The 19676-nt window shown below is 48.1% G+C and overlaps 1 protein-coding gene across 8 annotated transcripts in view; it reads right to left on the bottom strand.

Moving 5' to 3' along the window:
* SPPL2B (signal peptide peptidase like 2B) overlaps positions 1–19676 on the bottom strand; it is a 175053-nt gene that overhangs the window by 152244 nt on the left and 3133 nt on the right. Inside the window, exon 2 of one of the 8 annotated variants that reach the window (XM_050933740.1) lies at positions 6057–6421. The exons of the other annotated variants lie outside the window; for them this stretch is intronic. Within the exon in view, the coding sequence (XP_050789697.1) occupies positions 6057–6116 (60 nt within the window). The 5' untranslated portion in view covers positions 6117–6421. The remainder of the gene's footprint in view (positions 1–6056; positions 6422–19676) is intronic. 8 annotated transcript variants of the gene reach the window in all.

A 19676-nucleotide genomic window follows, 5' to 3' on the forward strand; every position in this document is an offset into this window, starting at 1 on the left:
TAGTGTGGGGCCCAAAACTGGACACACTACTCCGGATGAGGCCTCACTAATGTTGAATAGAGAGGTATGATCACGTCCCTCGATCTGCTGGCAATGCCCCTACTTATGCAGCCCAAAATGCTGTTAGCCTTCTTGGGAACAAGGGCACACTGTTGACTCATATCCAGTTTCTCGTCCACTGTAACCCCAAGGTCCTTTTCTGCAGAACTGCTGCCTAGCCATTCGGTCCCTCGTCTGTAGCAGTGCATGAGATTCGTCCATCCTAAGTGCAGGACTCTGCACTTGTTCTTGTTGAACCTCATCAGATTTCTTTTGGCCCAACCCTCTAATTTGTCTAGGTCCCTCTGTATCCTATCCCTACCCTCCAGCATATCTACCACTCCTCCCAGTTTAGTGTCATCTGCAAACTTGCTGAGGGTGCAGTCCATGTCATCCTTCAGATCATTAAGATGCACCCTTATAGACGAGATTGCCAGGCCCTGCTCCTTGAGGGACCATAAATAGTCCAAGATAATGGGGACTGATACACCTTCGGGGATAAAGTTACGCAGAGCACACCAGTGGGAGAAGCGCTTCCACTTGGCGAGATAAGCCTTCCACATGGACGACATTCTGCTTCCCAGCAGCACCTGTTGTACTGAGGTGGAACAACACAACTCAGATTGGCTCAACCAGACAGCAGCCATGCTGTCAGATGAAGGGACTGCAGGTCCGGCTGGTGAAGCCTGCCGAAGTCCTGTGCTATGAAGTCCGAGCATAGTGGCAGGGGGATCGGGTCTGCCACAGATAGGTCAAGCAACAGGGTGTACCAATGCTGTCTCGGCCATGCCGGAGCAATCAGGATTAGCTGGGCTCTGTCCCTGCGGAGCTTGAGTAGGACTCTGTGGACAAGAGGAAAGGGTGGGAAGGCATAAAATAGGTGCCTCTTCCATGGAATTAGGAATGCGTCTGTGAGGGAGCCCAGGGAGCGACACTGCAGGGAGCAGAACATCTGGCATTTCCTGTTCTCTCGGGAGGCAAAGAGGTCTATGTGGGGAAACCCCCACTTCCGGAAGACAGAATGGAGAATGTCCAGACGGATGGACCACTCGTGAGACAGCATGGATCTGCTCTGTTGATCTGCCAGAGTGTTCCGGACTCCTGGGAGAAAAGACGCTACCAGGTCTATTGAGTGGGCTATGCAAATGTCCCACAGTTGTATCACCTCTTGACAAAGGAGGGAAGATCGTATCCCTCCCTGCTTGTTTATGTAATACATGGCCGTTGTGTTGTCTGTGAACACTGCAACACAACAACCCTGTAGATGGCGCTGGAACGCTTGGCACGCCAGTCGGACTGCTCTCAGTTCTTGGACATTTATGTGTAACACCAACTCCCAAGACGACCAAAGGCCTTGAGTGCGAAGGTGCCCTAGGTGAGCACCCCAGCCAAGAGACGACGCGTCCGTTGTTAGGGACGTGGAAGGCTGTGGTGGATGGAAGGACAGACCTGCACACACTAGGAATGGCGTCAGCCACCAGTCGAGGGAGCCGAGGATGCTTGGTGGAATTGTGAGTACAATATCTATGGCGTCTCTGCCTGGACGGTAGGCTGAGGCGAACCAAGTCTGAAGGGGACACATGCGCAGTCTGGTGTGCTTTGTCACGAATGTGCATGCAGCCATGTGACTGAGGAGGCCAAGGCAGGTGCAAGCTGAGGTTTTCAGGAAGCTTTGAAGTCTTTGTATAAAAGTGAGACTATTGCCTGAAAACAAGGTAGGGGAAAACTGGCCGTTGCAAGATTGGAGTCCAGAGTGGCCCCGATGAACTCTATCCTTTGCGGAGGCACTAGAGTAGATTTTTCCAAACTGATTATCAGGCCTAGACGCGTGAATAGGTTCTTGATGATGCTCACATGACTGGTGACTTGTGCCTCAGAGGTCCCTCGAGTAAGCCAATAGTTGAGGTATGGGAAGACATGCATTCGACGACGACGGAGGGAGGTGGCGACTACCGCCATACACTTCATGAATACCCAAGCGGCTGTGGAGAGGCCAAAGGGAAGGACCGTAAACTGACAGTGTTGATGATTCACCACAAAGCGTAGATACCGTCTGTGCGGAGGGTAAATTGCAATGTGGAAATATGCATCCTTCATATCGAGAGCGACATACCAATCTCCGGGATCCAGGGAAGGGATGATGGTCCCCAGGGATACCATGCGGAACTTGAACTTTTTCATGAATTTGTTCATTCGTCGCAGGTCTAGGATAGGCCAGAGACCCCCTTTCGCCTTGGGGATTAGGAAATATCGGGAATAAAACCCCTTGCCCCTTAATTCCTTTGGTACCTCCTCTATAGCTCCCATTGTAAGGAGCCTCCGAACCTCTTGCAGGAGGAGTTGCTCATGAGAGGGGTCCTGAAGAGGGACGAGGAGGGGGGTTGAAAGGGAGACGGTGAAACAAACTGAAGATGGTATCCAAACTTCACCGTGAGTAGGACCCAAAGATCCGAGGTTAATCGGGACCACGCAGGGAGGAAAGGGGAAAGGTGGTTGTAAAACTGAAAAGGATCCTGGGAGACAATTGGTACACTGCTCTCGGGCACACCCTCAAAAGTTTGATTCGGGTCCCGCTGTTGGCTTGGTGGGACCGGAATTGTTACCCCTTTGAGGTCCAGACTGACGTCTGCGGTTGGTACGACCTCACCTTCTGGTAAAGTCTTGTCTTGGCCTAGGCGGGGGGCAAGGGCGCTGAGGTTGGGAGCGGAAGGATCTTCTTTGAGTCTGTGGCGTATGCATTCCGAGCGAACGCATAATTATGCGATTGTCTTTCAGACTCTGTAGCCTAGGGTCCGTCTTCTGTGAGAATAGGCCCTGGCCATCAAAGGGTAAGTCTCATATAGTGTGCTGAAGTTCAGGTGGCAGGCCTGACACTTGCAGCCATGAAATACGTCACATGGCGATTCCAGAGGCGACTGTTCTAGCTGCCAAATCGGCGGCGTCCAGTGAGGCCTGTAGGGAGGTCCACACTACTTTCTCTCCTTCCTCCAATAATGCTGTAAATTCCTGGCGGGAGTCTTGTGGGACCAGCTCTGTGAACTTCCCTACTGCCTCCCAGGTGTTGTGATTGTATCTACTCAGCAGGGCCTGTTGGTTCGCTACCCTGAGTTGGAGGCCTCCTGCGGAACAGATTTTCCGTTCCAACAAATCCATTCGCCTAGCCTCCCTTGATTTAGGTGCAGGGGCTTGTTGGCCATGGCGCTCCTGCTCATTGACAGACTGTACAACCAATGAACAGGGAGAGGGGTGTACATATAAGTATTCATACCCTTTGGAGGGCACCATGTATTTCCGTTCGACCCCTCTGGCTGTGGGCGGGATAGATGCCGGGGACTTCCAGATGGTGTCTGCCTTAGCTTGGATCAAACGAATGAACGGCAGGGCCACTCTGGTTGGTGCCTCTGCCAACAATATACTTATCACTGGGTCCTCCACCTCTGGAGCTTCCTCTACTGGCAATTTGATATTCTGGGCGACACGCCGCAGGAGGTCCTGGTGTGACCCGAGATCAATCGGAGGCGGGCCCGACGATGATGTCCCCGCTACCGCATCATCCGGAGAAGAGGAGGATGAAAGCCCCAGGATGAGTGGGTCCTGTACTGACTCCTGATCCTGGGGGACATCCGGAGCCGGAAGATCGTGGAGGTCCGGTGCGGGGACAGGAGCTTCCTCCGTACCAGCAGGTGGAGGTCGGCTGACAGTGGCCTCTGGCACGCGGTGTTCTGAAGGAACAGAGCATGGTGGCACAGTGGGTTCACCTTGGGCTTGGTGATAAGCCCAAGGTGTCCAAAAGGACCACTGATGAGGTCCTTGGTCTGGACCGTGGGATCCTTGGGCGAACCTGCTGTGAGCATCCGAATCCCCATAGGAAGCACTCTCCGCATGGGATGATACGGATGGATGACGAGAAGGCCATGGAGGAGCTGAAACCATTTGAGGAGGGTCTCTGTGTGTATTCGATCCATCTCCAAGCGGCACCGGAGGACTGTACCAGGAGTTGTACAGGTACCGAGAGTGAGACTGGGACCTGCGACCGGCGTGGTGCAGGGAGGTCGACCGGTGCCTTGAATCCCCGCGTCGAGATCGGCTGCGAGAGGTACGGTGCCGCAAGTGGTGCCAGGACCTGGATCGGTGCCGAGAGTATCGGGTCGGTGACAGGGACCTCGAACGGTGCCACGAATACGACCGGTACCTAGATGGAGAGTGGTACCGGGACTGGGAGCGGCATCAGGACCGGGATCGATGACGGGACCGAGAGTGTCTGCGGGACCTGGATCGCGACCGGCGACATTCAGTGGTCTCAGCAGGGCGGGCTTCCCTAATGATTAAACAACCCGCACCGGTGATTCCGGGGGTTGAGGCAGCTCAGGCTCCGTCAAGGCAATCAACTCCCTTGCCGTAGAGAATGTCTCCAGCGTGGAGGGCACGATAAGCTCAACCACGGCGTGTGCCTGGGAGCTGGTAGGCACCGGACTAGACGGCTCTTGCGAGACCGGAATCAACGACGCAGAAGACATCAGTGCCGCGGCAGTTGACGGTGCCGGGCGGTCCGACTTAATTAGGCGCTCTGACTGCAGCGTAGACACGGAAGCCGCAGGAGTCTTATGCTTCTTGATCCTTGGGGAGAGAGAGCGGTGCCAGGCAGGAGCCTGGGCCGGTGATGGCTGGTGCTGAGGAGCCTTCACGGTGCCCAGGCGCTCCGGTGCGGAAGAGGCACTTGTTCCCGGTGCAGCAGTCGGTGCCGAAGATGGAGGAGTTAGAGCTGCCTCCATCAGGAGCTGCTTGAGACGAATGTCCCGCTCCTTTTTCGTCCGGGGCTTGAAAGCCTTGCAGATGCGGCACTTGTCTGCGAGGTGGGATTCGCCCAAGCACGAGTCAGGAATCGTGAGGGTCTCCTGAAGGCATCGCCCTATGACAGGCCGAGCACGGTTTGAAGCCCGGTGAACCAGGCATGGGCCCCAGTACTGGGTGAGAGGAAGGGGCTAATCCCCGATCCCTCTTAACTATATACAATAACTACTACAAAGAACTAATAAAACGAACTAGAAATATAGAATATTGAACTATATATATAAAAACGATTAGAAATGAGCGAATAGTTAGGGAGGTGGAGATCAGCTAAGCCGTGCTCCATTGTTCCAACGACCGACACGGGCGGTAAGAAGGAACTGAGGGGCAGATGGGTCAGCAGGGGTATATATCCGGCACCATAGTGGCGCCACTTCAGGGGGCGCTCTGCCGACCCACAGAGTGTTGCTAGGTGCGCGCACACCTAACTCGAATGGATATGAGCACGCACTCGAAGAAGAAATGCTTACCTTCAGATAGGTAAAGAGTGGTTTAATAATGTAGCTGCTGTGGCACCCAAATATTACAAAGGGGCACAGTATACAAACAAAACTAGCTTTAATTTCTCTGCTTAAGTCGCTTAAGCCACTTCAGTCTTTGAGACTGTCTATACTGAGACTTTTACACAATTCTCCCACCATTCTTCTAGTACTGCTGCAGCTCCACCAGGAATGGTGAGAGAGTTCTTTTACTCTATTACTCCAACCCTATTTGGAGCAGCTTTAAACAACAATACTGAAAACACCTGCTTCTTACACTACACTTCCACTATTGCTAGCACTTACGCTAGACCAATTGGGGTGGTGGATGGAGGGAGGGAGTAGGAAGGAATTCCCTACAATTCTCAGTATCAATAAACATGAGTATGACAAAATAAAGTAGCTGAAACCAGAGAGATTCGAAAAGGTAACGTTTGTATGTACTGCACCCATTATAATATTTGAGTACATAGTACAAACATTAAAGCAAACAACTCTTCAACAACTGGTACAGATTAAACTCATTCCAACTTCTATTACCTGCACCTCCAAGTGAGATAACTACCTTCTGGCTGAAGGCCTAAATTAAGAAAGCCATACAGCGAGAACACACTATTCTTTCAGGGCATCCTTAAAAAAAATAATATTCAATCTCTAAGAGGAAAGAGATCCCTGTGCAGAGACCCTTACCTCCTGTGCTATCCTTCGCTGCCTGCTTTCAAGGAGGTAAAGCCCAGGGTAGACAAGCATTCCAGCAGAATGCAACTGTCACAATCAGGTACAGAGAAGCTGTCATGGAGTCCCTGGGCGATGCTCTGGAACTGTTCCCCACAAAGCCAGGCAGGACTTTGGGGAGCCTCCTCACCCTTCGAGCAGACTGTCTTCAGGGCAAGAAGCTCATACGGCTTCACCTCCTCGGTCTCTTCCTGGAGCATTCAGCATCCTCTGCCCCTCCGTGCGCTTCCCACAGCAAGTCTGCCCAGGCAGAGTCATGGGGAAGCCAGAGGGTCCTGCACCCCCACTTTGCTTCGCAGTCAGACGTCACTTTTAGCCAGCTAGTAAAACAGAGGTTTATTAGATGACATGAACACGGTCAAAAACAGAGCTTGTAGGTACAGAGAACGGGACCCCTTAGCCGGGTCCATTCTGGGGCCCATCGAGGCAGACCACCCCATCTGCCCTCATTTCCAGTCCCCAGCCAGCTCCAAACTGAAACCCCCTCCAGCCCCTCCTTTTTGGCCTTTGTCTCTTTCCCGGGCCAGGAGGTCACCTGATCTCTTTATTCACCTTTAGCTATTCCCTTGCAGGTGAAGGGCCCCAGCCACTTGTTGCTAGGATACAAAGTGTCAGCAAATTATGCACACTGGAGACGTAGGAAATGCATAGGGGAAACTGAGGCACCCACACAGTATTTAGAGGAAACATTAAGAACAGTCCCACTTTGTCACAGAGGCATCTCAGAGATCAGCCAGGGCCTAACCAATTTCAGGCTATATGACACAAATTACCACAGTACAAAGCAATGCAGAAGAGTAAAAGGGTCCAAGTGATACCTGCAGTGGCGAATATTAACATTAGAAAACTTTACTTCCTTCTTTCAATCCATGTCTAATTCATAAAGATAACCCTGCCTCCAAAAACTCCCCTCCACTGATACTCTCCTCTTCTCCCCACCCCTAAGACATTTCTAACATCCTCCTAGTCATTATTACCCTAATTCCTTTTTACGCCCTTCCTTTTCCTGTCATTCTGTCCTACTTTTTCAACCTCTCTCCCTACATCAAAGCCATTGTCAAAAAGTTTTTTTGCCTGTGCCAAGCTCTCTAAACTCTGTCACAGTACAGTAGAACCTCAGAGTTACGAACACCAGAGTTACAAATTGACCAGTCAACCACACACTTCATTTGGAACCAGAAGTACACAATCAGGCAGAAGCAGAGACAAAAAAAATAAAAACATTAAAAAAAAAAGGAAATACAGTACTGGGTTAAACAAATTACTAAACAATTAAAAGGAAAGCAGCATTTTTCTTTTGCATAGTGAAGTTTCAAAGTTGTATGAAGTCAATGTTCAGTTGCAACACTTTTGACAGAATAGACATAACGTTTTGTTTAAAGTTGGGAACACTTCAGAGTTATGAACAACATCCATGGTGTTCGTAACTCTGAGGTTCTACTGTACAATGCCCCTTTCCTTTCACCCTGACTAAATACAACTCCATCTATAGCAGGGGTCAGCAATCTTTCAGAAGTGGAGTGCTGAGTCTTCATTTATTCACTCTAATTTAAGGTTTCGCGTGCCAGTAATACATTTTAACGTTTTTAGAAAGTCTCTTTCTATAAGTCTATAATATGTAACTAAACTATTGTTGTATGTAAAGTAAATAAGGTTTTTAAAATGTTTAAGAAGCTTTATTTAAAATTAAATTAAAATGCAGAGCCCCCGGACTGCTGGCCAGGACCTGAGCAGTGTGAGTGCCACTAAAAATCAGCTCGTGTGCTGTGCCATAGGTTGCCTACCCCTGATCTATAGTTTCCCTTTCCTTAGTAAAAGGCTTGAGAAAAGCATACACCACCTGCAAAGGCTGTCTCAAGTCCACACCTGTTGAAACTAACCATACCCCAGTATACAAAATAGAGCTGTCCTGTACATTGAATTTCCTGGAATGTACATTGAAATTCCTCACATAAACTTAAGTTTTTCCATATAGTTTTTTTGCACAGAATATGAACAACAGCCGCCTCTACTGATACATTAGACACATTCAAATGAAAATGATACCCTATCTGAAATATGAGGATGGCTGTCAGGGTACAATCTTCCCTCGTGATACAAGACTACAACACTATGAGCACTATGGGAAATAACTGAAAGGCAAAATACAAAAAAACCTGAAAAAGCTCCACCTTCTCCCAGACTAAGCTCTCAGCTGAACCCGGCAGCACACTAAGGATGCTATAGGCTCAACTGCAAAAATCTTCCAACTCACAGACTCTCCTTCAAGTTGATCCAACAAGACAGTTGAGATAGCTCAGTGGTTTGAGCATTGGCCTGCTAAACCCAGGGTTGTAAGTTCAATCCTTGAGGGGGCCATTTAGGGAACTGGAGTAACAATGAGTCTGGAGATTGGTCCTGCTTTGAGCAAGGGGTTGGACTAGATGACCTCCTGAGGTCCCTTGCAACTCTAATCTTCTATGAAATAAGTGCAGCTAAAGTTTCTCTTTGGGATGTAAGGGACTGAAAATATCATACCACCATTACATAAAATCAGGATTATACCCTCACTTTGAATGCTGTTTGATTTTGGTCATCTTATACCAAGGGTCAGCAACCTTTCAGAATTGCTGTGCCAAGTCTTCATTTATTCACTCTAACTTAAGGTTTTGCGTGCCAGTAATACATTTTAACATTTTTGGAAGGTCTCTTTATATGTCTATAATATATAACTAAACTACTGTTGTATGTAAAGTAAATAAGGTTTTTAAAATGTTTAAGAAGCTTTGTTTAAAATTAAATTAAAATGCAGAGCCCCCGGACTGCTGGCCAGGACCCAGGCAGTGTGAGTGCCACTGAAAATTAGCTCACGTGCCGCCTTCAGCACTCGTGCCATAGGTTGCCTACCCCGTCTTATACCATCATATACAGCAGAAACAAGCATCGTCTTTGATGTGAGCCTCCACCATTTGGGCTTGGTGCGGATCACTGGATAGCATTGACATAGCTTGAAGGAAGACCTCCCAGTTTGAAAATACCAGGCTGTCACCACTCCAAGAAGGGGGAGATCCAGTCTCAGGCTTCCCCTGACAGTTGTCTGATAACCACAATAGTATGCACAGTAGTAGCATAGCACTGAGGCTGCATCATAGTACTATTGATATGCACAATAGTAGCATAGCACTGAGGCTGCATCATGAACAGGAAGCAGCACTGGGCAATTACCATCAAACTGTTCCAGAAGATGGACTGGGGAACAGGGCTCCGCGAGAGCCATGTCTAAAGCGTGGCATTTTCAGTATGCAACTATCTGACTTGCACCTGCTGGTTTCCTGAGGTCACTTGGACAACCTATGTCTGCAGGGCTTGGGTGTCCACCTGAAGGCAGGCAGCCTACTCAAATGTGTCCAGTGCTCCCAACAGGTTAGCCAGATCAATTCTGCTGGCACCACCAGGCTCATTTCTCTGGTGTAAGTGGTCCATGCACACTGTCACCACTGGGGAGTGGGCATCCTATCTAGTGGTTGGAATAGGAGTTGGAAGTCAGGCCAGGTCAGATATCAGGAGGTCAGAGTCTGAGATACGCCAGAAGGCAGACTGAGATAGATGTCTGGAGGCAGGCATGGTGAGGTTACAGGACCAGGTAGCACAAGGGAAGCAGTCCTAAGCAGGGGAAACCAACTCACATGGATAACTTCCTGGTCCTGTGCTTCATTTAAATAGAAGCAGGGAACCAATCAGGAGCCCCAGAGTTCTGCCAGTCAGATCCCAACACTGGAGTCCTCTGCTGGAATTGAGCTTCTGGTTCCGGCAACTGTTAACAGATCACCTGGTGGCAGGCTGGAACTTACTAATACTTAAGAGCCCTCTGGACCAGGGTTCCAGACCTCTGGTCCCTCACAGTATGTGCCAAGATCACAGGCGACTCTGCTCCACACCTTCTTGCCTCTGTGTGAGTTTGAGTAAGTGGGGAAGAGACCCTACACCTCTGGGAGGAGGGGTCTGAGTCCCTGCCCCCTCTGTAGTATCTGAGAATTTGTACACACAACCAACCCTATTCTGTTGACTTTAAGGGCTCTTAAAATCGACTTCTGTGCTCCTCCCTGGTGAGGAGAACAACACTAAAATCAACCTTGCTGGGTCGAATTTGGGGTAGCGTGGACACAAATCAACTCTATGGCCTCTGGGAGCTCTCCCAGAGTGTTCTATTGTGACTGCCCTGGACAGCACTTTGAACTCCAATGCACTAGCCGGGTACACAGGAAAAGCCTCAAGAACTTTTGAATTTCATTTTCTGTTTGGTCAGTGTGGCGAACTCAGCAGCACAGGTGACCATGAAGTCGCCCCAGAATCATAAAGCGTAAAATGTTTCTACACTCCCCCTATCATCTCCATCCCTGAGGTTATCACAGATTAGAAGGCGAAAAAAATGCACTCGCGATGACATGTTTTCCGAGCTCATGCAGTCCTCTTGCACTGATAGGGCACAGCTTAATACATGGAGACATTCAGTGGCAGAGGCCAGGAAAGAATTAAGCGAGCATGAAGAGCAGAGGCAGGACACGATGCTGAGGCTAATGGGGGAGCAAACGGACATGATGAAGCATCTGTTGGGGGAGCAAATGGACATGATGAAGTGTCTGTTGGAGCTGCAGGAAAGCCAACAAGAGCACAGACCCCCCACTGCATCCACTGTATAGCCACCTACCCTCCTCCCCGTGTTCCATAGCCTCCTCACCCAGACGTCCAAGAATGCAGCGGGGGGTGGTGGGGGCAGAGGGGAGGCTCCAGCAGGCACCCAGCCACTCCACTCCAGAGGATGCCCCAAGCAACAGAAGGCTGTCATTCAAACAGTTTGATTTTTAGTGTGGCTACAATAAGCAATGTAGCCTTGTCCTTCCCTCCCTCCCTCCCCACCCCACCCGAGCTACCTCGTCCGTTATCTCTCTCTTTTTATTTGTAATTAATAAAGAAAGAATGCATGGTTTTCAAAACAATAGTTACTTTATTTCAAAGGGGGGAGGGTAGTTGACTTATAGGGAATTAAAATCAACAAAGGGGGTGAGTTTGCATCAAGGAGAAACACACACGTGTCACACTGAAGCCTGGCCAGTCATGAAACTGGTTTTCAAAGCCTCTCTGATGCGCAGCACACCTTGCTGTGCTCTTCTAATCACCCTGGTGTCCAGCTGCTCAAAATTGGATGCCAGACGATTTGCCTCAACCTCCCACCCCGCCTTAAACATCTCCCCCTTACTCTCACAGATATTATGGAGCATATAGCAAGCAGCAACAACAATGGGAATGTTGGTTGTACTGAGGTTTGACCTAGTGAGCAAACACTGCCAGCGAGCTTTTAAACATCCAAAGGCACACTCTACCACCATTCTGCCCTTGCTCAGCCTGTAGTTGAACTGCTACTTACTACTGTCCAGGCTTCATGAGCCATGGGAGCGAGGGATAGGCTGGGGTAGGTGCAACTACGCAGTGCTGCTGGCTGAGAGAGCAGCCTGAGGCAGAAGCCTCCAGCTCGCATGATATTCCAGGCATGACTGAATCTCCATGAGATGAAACAAAGAAGAGAATGACCTGGAATGTCTGCCTCCAATTCGGTGTTCTAAGAGGAGGATAACCATGTCTGTCCAGGCACCCCTGAACGACCTCACCGAGGTCTGCCAGGAGCACCCAGGAGACATATGACAGCTATCAGTCCTACTGCACTGTCTGCCATGAAGGCAAGGAACTGCTGCTGCGTAGCAATGCAGTACCGCGTCGGCCAGCAGCACCCAGGAGTCGTACGGTGACGGTGAGCTGAGCAGGCTCCATGCTTGCCGTGGTATGGCATCTGCATGGGTAACCCAGGAAAAAAGGGAAGAAACATTGGTCTGCCGTTGCTTTCATGGAAGGGAGGGAGAAAGGGAGGGTGGCTGACGACATGTACCCAAAACCACCCGCGACAATGTTTTTGCCCCATCAGGCATTGGGAGCTTAACCCCAGAATTCCAATGGGCAGCGGAGACTGCGGGAACTGTGGGATAGCTATCCACAGTGCACCGCTGTGTAAATCAACGCTAGCCACAGTAGTGAGGACGCACTCCGCTGACTTAATGCGCTTAGTGTGGACATATGCAATCGACTGTATAAAATCGGTTTCTAAAAATCAACTTCTATAAAATCAACCTAATTTCGTAACGTAGACATAGCCTTAATGCCGCACAATCTTTAATGTATATATCCTCACAAAACCTGTGTAGAGAGTGGGAGCTTCACAAAAGAACTTAGATGTGGTGACACTGAGCATTGCTGTGCCTGGAAAATGATGGAGATTCACAAAGCCTGAGATCAAAGTTATATTGACTCAAAATTATATTAGCATACAGCCAATGCAGTTAGTACAGCGTTTCTGCAAATGCATACATGGCTCCTTGCGTTGGCAGTGTACATATTCACCAGGAGTGCTTGTATCAATGCAGAGTGCAATGCACCTTGGGCCGGTATCCCACTATGCAACTCGCCACTATCTAGTGCCCTGCCTTTTGCAAAGTTCTGGCAATGCATGATGGGCCAAAATTAGTCATTTAGGGGTGACTGGGAGCATGGGGTCAACTTCCCAGTTTGCAACTGTCTCCATCCCATAATGTTATCTTTATCCCATCATTTTCACACCTTTTTTTCTAAAATCCCACAAACCTGTGTGGCCCTCCTCACTGTCTGCCATCTCTGACAAAAGCATGGAGCCTGCATAGCTCTTCACTATTGTCACAGAATCATATTAAGATTAGGGTTCGAAGAGACCTCAGGAGGTCATTTAGCTCAACTCCCTGCTCAAAGCAGAATCAACCCCAACTAAACCCCATTGCAAGCTCAGGGAGCACAATCCTGTAGTATCTACAGAGCTGCAAGAAAAACTGAACGAGTAGGGAAAATGATTATTCCTTGGAGGACAGTTTTCTGTTGGACACAGCAAAAACCATCAAGGTTTTTGGAGGCATTCATGGAGCAGCTGCAGCTGGTGGAGCCCGGGCCTGAGAAACAAGTACTGATTGGTTGCATCACTGGGTAATGCAGGTTAGGGATGAGGAGCAGCAGCTGCAGAACTTTCAGATGTGCACAGCCATATTCCTGGATCTGTATGCTGAGCTGGTCCCAGCCCTCCAGCACAGGGACATCAGAATGAGAGCTGCACTGACAGTGTATAAGCGAGTGGCGATGGCACACTGGAAACTTGCAACACCAGACTGCTACCAGTCAGTGGGAAATCAATTTGGAATCGGGAAATGCACCATGGCTGTGACTCTTGGTAATGTGCAGGACCACAGATGGTTTTGAAGCAATCGGGTTTCCAAAATGCAATGGAGTTACAAACAGCATACATATCCCTGTTTTGGCACCAGCCCATCTCGCCACAGAGTACACACCAACAGAAAGGGCCACCTCCACTATTGCAATGAGGTAAGAAAGAGTTTTAGGGCCATTTCCACAGAGGTCTGTACTCAATGAAGCCATATTCCCGTACACTGAGAAGTACTAGAAGGCCTACCATAACTCATGGACTCAAGCTCCATTTTTTGTTCCTTTTCGCTACTTCTTTTAGTCTATTTTCATATAACGTTTCTGATGCTTTCAGTGAATCAATAATACTTGATTTGTAGCCGACATTGATCAAACCACACAAATTGAAGATAGAGAGCTTAGTGAGACCTATCACGCTATTTAAAAGAAGGAAGAAAATATACACATGCCATCTAGAATTAGTATTCTTTGAGATAACAAAAGGGACCATAAGAAAGAGTTGCAAGAAGTGTGCACACACCTACATGTGTGACAAAGGTAAGCAGCACATCCATTTTTAGATTATTTCCATGATTTGGTCCTCTGCTGTTGTGCATGGTCTGTGGAAACTTCAGTTAAGGATGCATTAAGGCAGGGGTCTGCAACCCTTCAGCACACGGCCCATCATGGTAATCCACTGATGGGCCATGAGACATTTTGTTTACGTTGACCATCCATAGGCACGGCCCCCCTGCAGCTCCCAGGGGCCACAGTTCACTGTTCCTGGCCAATAGGAGTTGTGGGAAGCAGCAGGCGGCAGGGACCTGCTACCTGCCGCTTCCTGTAGCTCCCATTGGCCAGGAACGGCGAACCACAGCCCCTGGGAGCTGCAGGAAGCTGTCCCTGTGGACAGTCAACGTAAACAAAATGCCTTGCAGACCACCAGTGGATTACCCTGATGGGCCGTGTGCCAAAGGGTTGCTGACCACTGCATTAAGGTAAAGAAATTTGTTAAAATTCAGCTCAAAGACGGCGGTACCTTTTCAAAGTCACAGGTCTCACGCTTCAAAAGAGAGAAACAAAGTTAAAAGCTGTTCCATTTCAAATCTTGAATTGGTGCACGACCATTGAAGACTCATTGGGAACAACATCTTGTAGTTAAAGCAAAGGACTGGAATTAATAAGATTGAGGTTTTATCTTTAGCTCTACCACAAGCTTCCTGTGGAGCCTGGGGCAAATCATTTCACCTTTTTGTGCCTGTTTTCCTCATCTTTGAAAAATGAGAATACCCAGCTATTTTCATGTTTAATTCACTAATGTTTGTAAAGCATTTTGAGAACCTAGCACAGAAGGTGCTAAATAGAGAAACTTATTTCAATGGCCTCTCATTAACAGATTGACATCCTGTAAATACCTAAGAAGGACAGACTGTTCAGTAGCTATCAAAAGGTAGGGCAGAGGAAGTTATGGGGAAAAAAAGCATGAAGAAGAACTTTGCATTACTAACACTGAAAGTATAGCCCAGGTCAGGTTGACACAACCACGGAATCTTAAAGTTCAGGTCTTTCTGAAAAGTGGCTACGTAAAAACCGCATTATCTTACTCAGTAAATCCATTCAGAGTCAAATCTGTTGACATCACATATCTGCTGTTTACCTGTTGAAGGCATTGAGTTAATGACAACACAATTTACCCTGCAGAATTTATTACTGGTGATGATACTTAAGAAGGTAAAAATTGGGCTTGACTCCAGAATCCCAGGGAGAATCTGCAAGTCTGGCAGTTAAAAGTAAAAGGATGTATTTTTCCTACTACCAGCTTCTCTCCTCAATGGCTTGCTGCTCAGAATACCAGGTATTGATCTTCTGATATATCTAAATTAAAGCCAGGATCTGTTTTACTTCCTACTAGTCTCTGAACATCCATAACAAGATCCTGTGACATACGACAATATCATGTAATTTCCTGAACAAACCTTATGGAATTCAGAAAAACTTTATTGAAATAATGAGTCTGGATAGCTCTGTTGGTATAGCATCAGACTTTTAATCTGAGGGGATACAGTTCAAGTCCCCAGTTGGGTATTAGCTTTGAGATATCGTAGCTCAGCAGTTAAGCCCCTTGACAATAATTGTCAAGGTTGTGAGTTCAAGTCTCACTTGATCTCATACTGAATGGCCAGCTTCAAAATGGGGCCCAGTAAAAGCTGGTTGGATGTGATGCTGAGCACATTACTCCCTTATGTACTATTGGCTATGAAACTGACTTGCCCTCACTGAAAGAGCCATTAGCTCAGGGGAATCCTGACTTATTAAATTAGGGTTAAATGTATTAAAACTGTATATGTTATTGTCACACTGCATGTACTGCCTCCAGTATCAAGCCTTTGAATTCCCCAACTCCATTCTCCCTCCCCGGCCCAGATTTTTGGAATTCCTTTGGGTGAGAGTTTGAAGAACTGTTTCTGCCAGAATCCCTGTTAGGGTTGAGGGTAATTCTGATAAGTTTAATAGCATGCACGTGGGTTCTGCTATTGTTTTTAATGTTCTCTCCATAATGCTTTTCACCTTAGGACTAAAGTAGGCTTGCATAGGAAGTGATATGTGGCAACAATATCTGTTGCAGTTACACTTGTTAACCATCCCTAAAAAGAAAGCAAGCAGTTTTCGTTAGGCAACCTGTCTGTGCTAGAAAATACACAGTGAAGACAGGAAACTGTGCAGCCTGGAAATACTCCAGTTGGAAGAGAGAGAAACAAGGATCTCCACCAAGAAAGGCAACAGCTGGGGAGCTGGAAGCATGAGAATAGGTGCCCTTGCTGGACCCCTGAGGGGAAATAAAGGTGCAGTTGCCCTGAACTGTGACGGAGGCGGGAACTGTTTTACTTGATACTATTCTCTGAACATCCATAACAAAATCCCAGGAGAATTTAGGTCATAATAAGAAGGCAAAGAGAGTGATTTTCCTCATTATGTCCAGATGTTACTCAAGAGACAATAGCTGCACAAAACTTGCTTCATGATAACAGTCAGTAGAACCGAAACCACTTGTTTTGTACCCTTAACAGTTCCCCTGATGTATGTCTGATGAGCTACTAGAGTTATTTATTAATATTTTCATAGCACCTAGGAAGCCCAAGTTATGGACTATGACCTGTGTTCCCTCAGAGCTGTGTGGTCACGTGGCCGCCCAGGCATGCTGTGCACTTGATTTGCAGACTCACATACATGGTAGCTTTTGTGTTAAGGTGCACGATGCTCCTGCCCTCTGCCTTGGAGCCTACTTCTCCCTTTTTTCCCTCCCTCATGTAGCTGCACATTTTTCAAGCCTCCCTACTCCATCCCAAAGGCTATCTCAGATAAGGCAGAGGAAAAAGAAGACGCGAGACGAAATGTTCTTGGAAATCATGGAAGTAACCCGCAATGAAAGAGCTCATCTGAATGAGTGGAAGGATGTGGTATCAAATTACAGGAAAGATGCCAGTGAATGTGAGGACAGGAGGGACGGTCGAGATGAGAGGTGTAGGCAGGAAGATCAGCGGTGGCGGGATGCAAAGCTGGAGCTGCTGCGTGATCAAACTGATATCCTCTGACATCTGGTGGATCTTCAGGAAGAGCAGCGGGGTCACACAGTGCCGCTGCAGCCCCTGTGTAACCACCCTCACCACGTTCCATATATTCCTCACCCAGACGTGTAAGAACGCGTGGGGGAAGGCTTCGTGCACCCACCCACTCCACCCCCGTGGACAGTCCAACCAAAAGGCTGTCGTTACATTGAAATGTGTTTAATGGCCTTTTCCTTCCCTCCTATCCTCCTCCCAAACCACAACTGGGATACATTGTCAGTTCTCTGCCTCTTTTTATAATGACTTTTTAATAATGACTACATGATTCTTAAACGATAGTGACTTTATTTCCTTAAGCAAGCTCTAATCGAGGGGGAGGGTAGGTTGCCTACAGGGAAGGAGTCAATAAAGGGGGGGGGGTTCATGAAGGGGAAACAAACACAGCAGTCACACCATACCCTGGCCCGTGATGAAACTCGTTTTCAAAGCTTCTCTGATGCGCACCACTTCATGGTGTGCTCTTCTAATCGCCCTGGTGTCTGGCTGTGCGTAATCAGCGGCCAGGTGATTTGCCTCAGCCTCCCATCCTGCCATAAAGGTCTCCCCCTTACTCTCACAAAGATTGTGGAGCACACAGCAAGCAACAATAACAAAGGGGACATTGGTTTGGCTGAGGTCTGAGTGAGTCAGTAATGTGTGCCAGCGCACCTTTAAACGGCCAAAGGCACATTCTACCACCATCCTGCACTTGCTCAGCCTGTAGTTGAACAGCTCCTGACCACTGTCCAGGCTGCCTGTGTATGGCTTCATGAGCCATGGCATCAAGGGGTAGGCTGGGTCACCCAGGATAACTACAGGCATTTCAACATCCTCAACTGTTATTTTCTGGTCTGGGAAGTAATTCCCTTGCTGCAGCCGTTTAAACAGAGCAGTGCTTCTGAAGACGCGAGCATCATGAACACTTCCTGGCCATCCCACATGGATGTTGGTGGAACGTCCCTTGTGATCCACCAGTGCTTGCAGCACCATTGAAAAGTACCCCTTGCAGTTTATGTACTGGGTGCCCTGGTGCTCCGGTGCCAAGACAGGTATATGGGTTCCATCTATCGCCCCCCCACAGTTAGGGAATCCCATTGCAGCAAAGCCATCCACTATGACCTGCACGTTTCCCAGAGTCACAACCTTTCGTAGCAGCAGCTTAATGATTGCTTTGGCTACTTGCATCACAGCAGCCCCCACGGTAGATTTGCCCACTCCAAATTGATTCTCGACTGACCGGTAGCTGTCTGGCATTGCAAGCTTCCAGATGGCTACTGCCACTCGCTTCTCCACTGTGAGGGCTGCTCTCATCTTGGTATTATGGCGTTTCAGGGCAGGGGAAAGCAAGTCACAAAGTTCAACGAAAGTGCCCTTACGTATGCGAAAGTTTCGCAGCCACTGCGAATCGTCCCACACCTGCAAAACTGTGCGGTCCCACCAGTCTGTGCTTGTTTCCTGGGCCCAAAATCGGCTTTCAATGGCTAGAACCTGCCCCATTACCAGCAGGATCTCCAAAGCACAGGGGCTCGCAGTTTGAGAGAATTCTGTGTCCATGTCCTCATCACTCTCGTTGCCGCGCTGCCGTAGCCGCCGCCTCCTCCTCACCTGGCTTTGCAGATCCCAGTTCAGCATAGACTGCACGAGAATGCACAAGGTGTTTACAACATCCACGATTGCGGTATTGATCTTAGCAGGGTCCATGCTTGCTGTGCTATGGCATTTGCAGAGTTCACCCAGGAAAAAAGGCGCGAAATGGTTGTCTGCTGCTTTCACAGAGGGAGGGGTGAGGCTGTACCCACGACACTGTTTTTGCCCCATCAGCCACTGGGCTGTCAACCCAGAATTCCAACGGGCGGGGGAGACTGCGGGAACTATGGGATAGCTACGGGATAGCTACCCACAGTGCAACGCTCCAGAAATCGACGCTAGCCTCGGACCATGGACGCACACCATCGAATTAATGTGCTTAGTGTGGCCGCGTGCACTCAACTTTATACAATCTGTTTTACAAAACCGGTTTATGTAAAATCAGAATAATCCCGTAGTGTAGACGTACCCATAGACTTCCCCAGTAGCCAGCACACACACATTCTCTCTCTCTTACTTACACACACACAACGACACATTGTCTCCTTCAAACTCAACTCCCAACATGTACCTGTGTTGTTGTTATTGCTTGACACTTCCTGTAATGCACATATATTCTCTGTAATTTTATTCTTTCAAAGCGCTTTCATTTTAGGTTTTTGACTGGTCAATGCATTTCATAATTTTATTGCTCTCTTATGCTTAAATTTAATTCTTTTGAGTTCTAAAGTGCCTAACCTGTCCTGACTGGAGTAATTATCCCTAAGGTAACTTTTTAAAAATATATATTGTATCTAGGTTTTTTGTTTCTACTGGTGGCGCACACCTGCACATTAAATCGATATTGGTGCCCATAACAAAGTTCATTCCAGACATGGATGGAAAAAATTAGAGGGAACATGGATTATGACCTCATTGTTTTTAAGCATCATACAAACTCAGAACTAAAAAGATAGATTGTAAGCTCTTTGGGGCATGGGTTAAGTATAAGAAAATATACAACAAATGGTTGCAGATAGGTGGCTGAGTACAGGGAAACAGAGGAAATAATGGTCAGTATCATAAGCAGTGGTCTCAGCACATCAGCAACCTAACCATTGTCAAGTTTGTTTGGTTTGTCGGGTTTTTTTGG

The sequence above is a fragment of the Gopherus flavomarginatus genome, chromosome 24 (assembly GCF_025201925.1).
Source record: "Gopherus flavomarginatus isolate rGopFla2 chromosome 24, rGopFla2.mat.asm, whole genome shotgun sequence".
NCBI classification, from domain to species: Eukaryota; Metazoa; Chordata; order Testudines; family Testudinidae; genus Gopherus; species Gopherus flavomarginatus.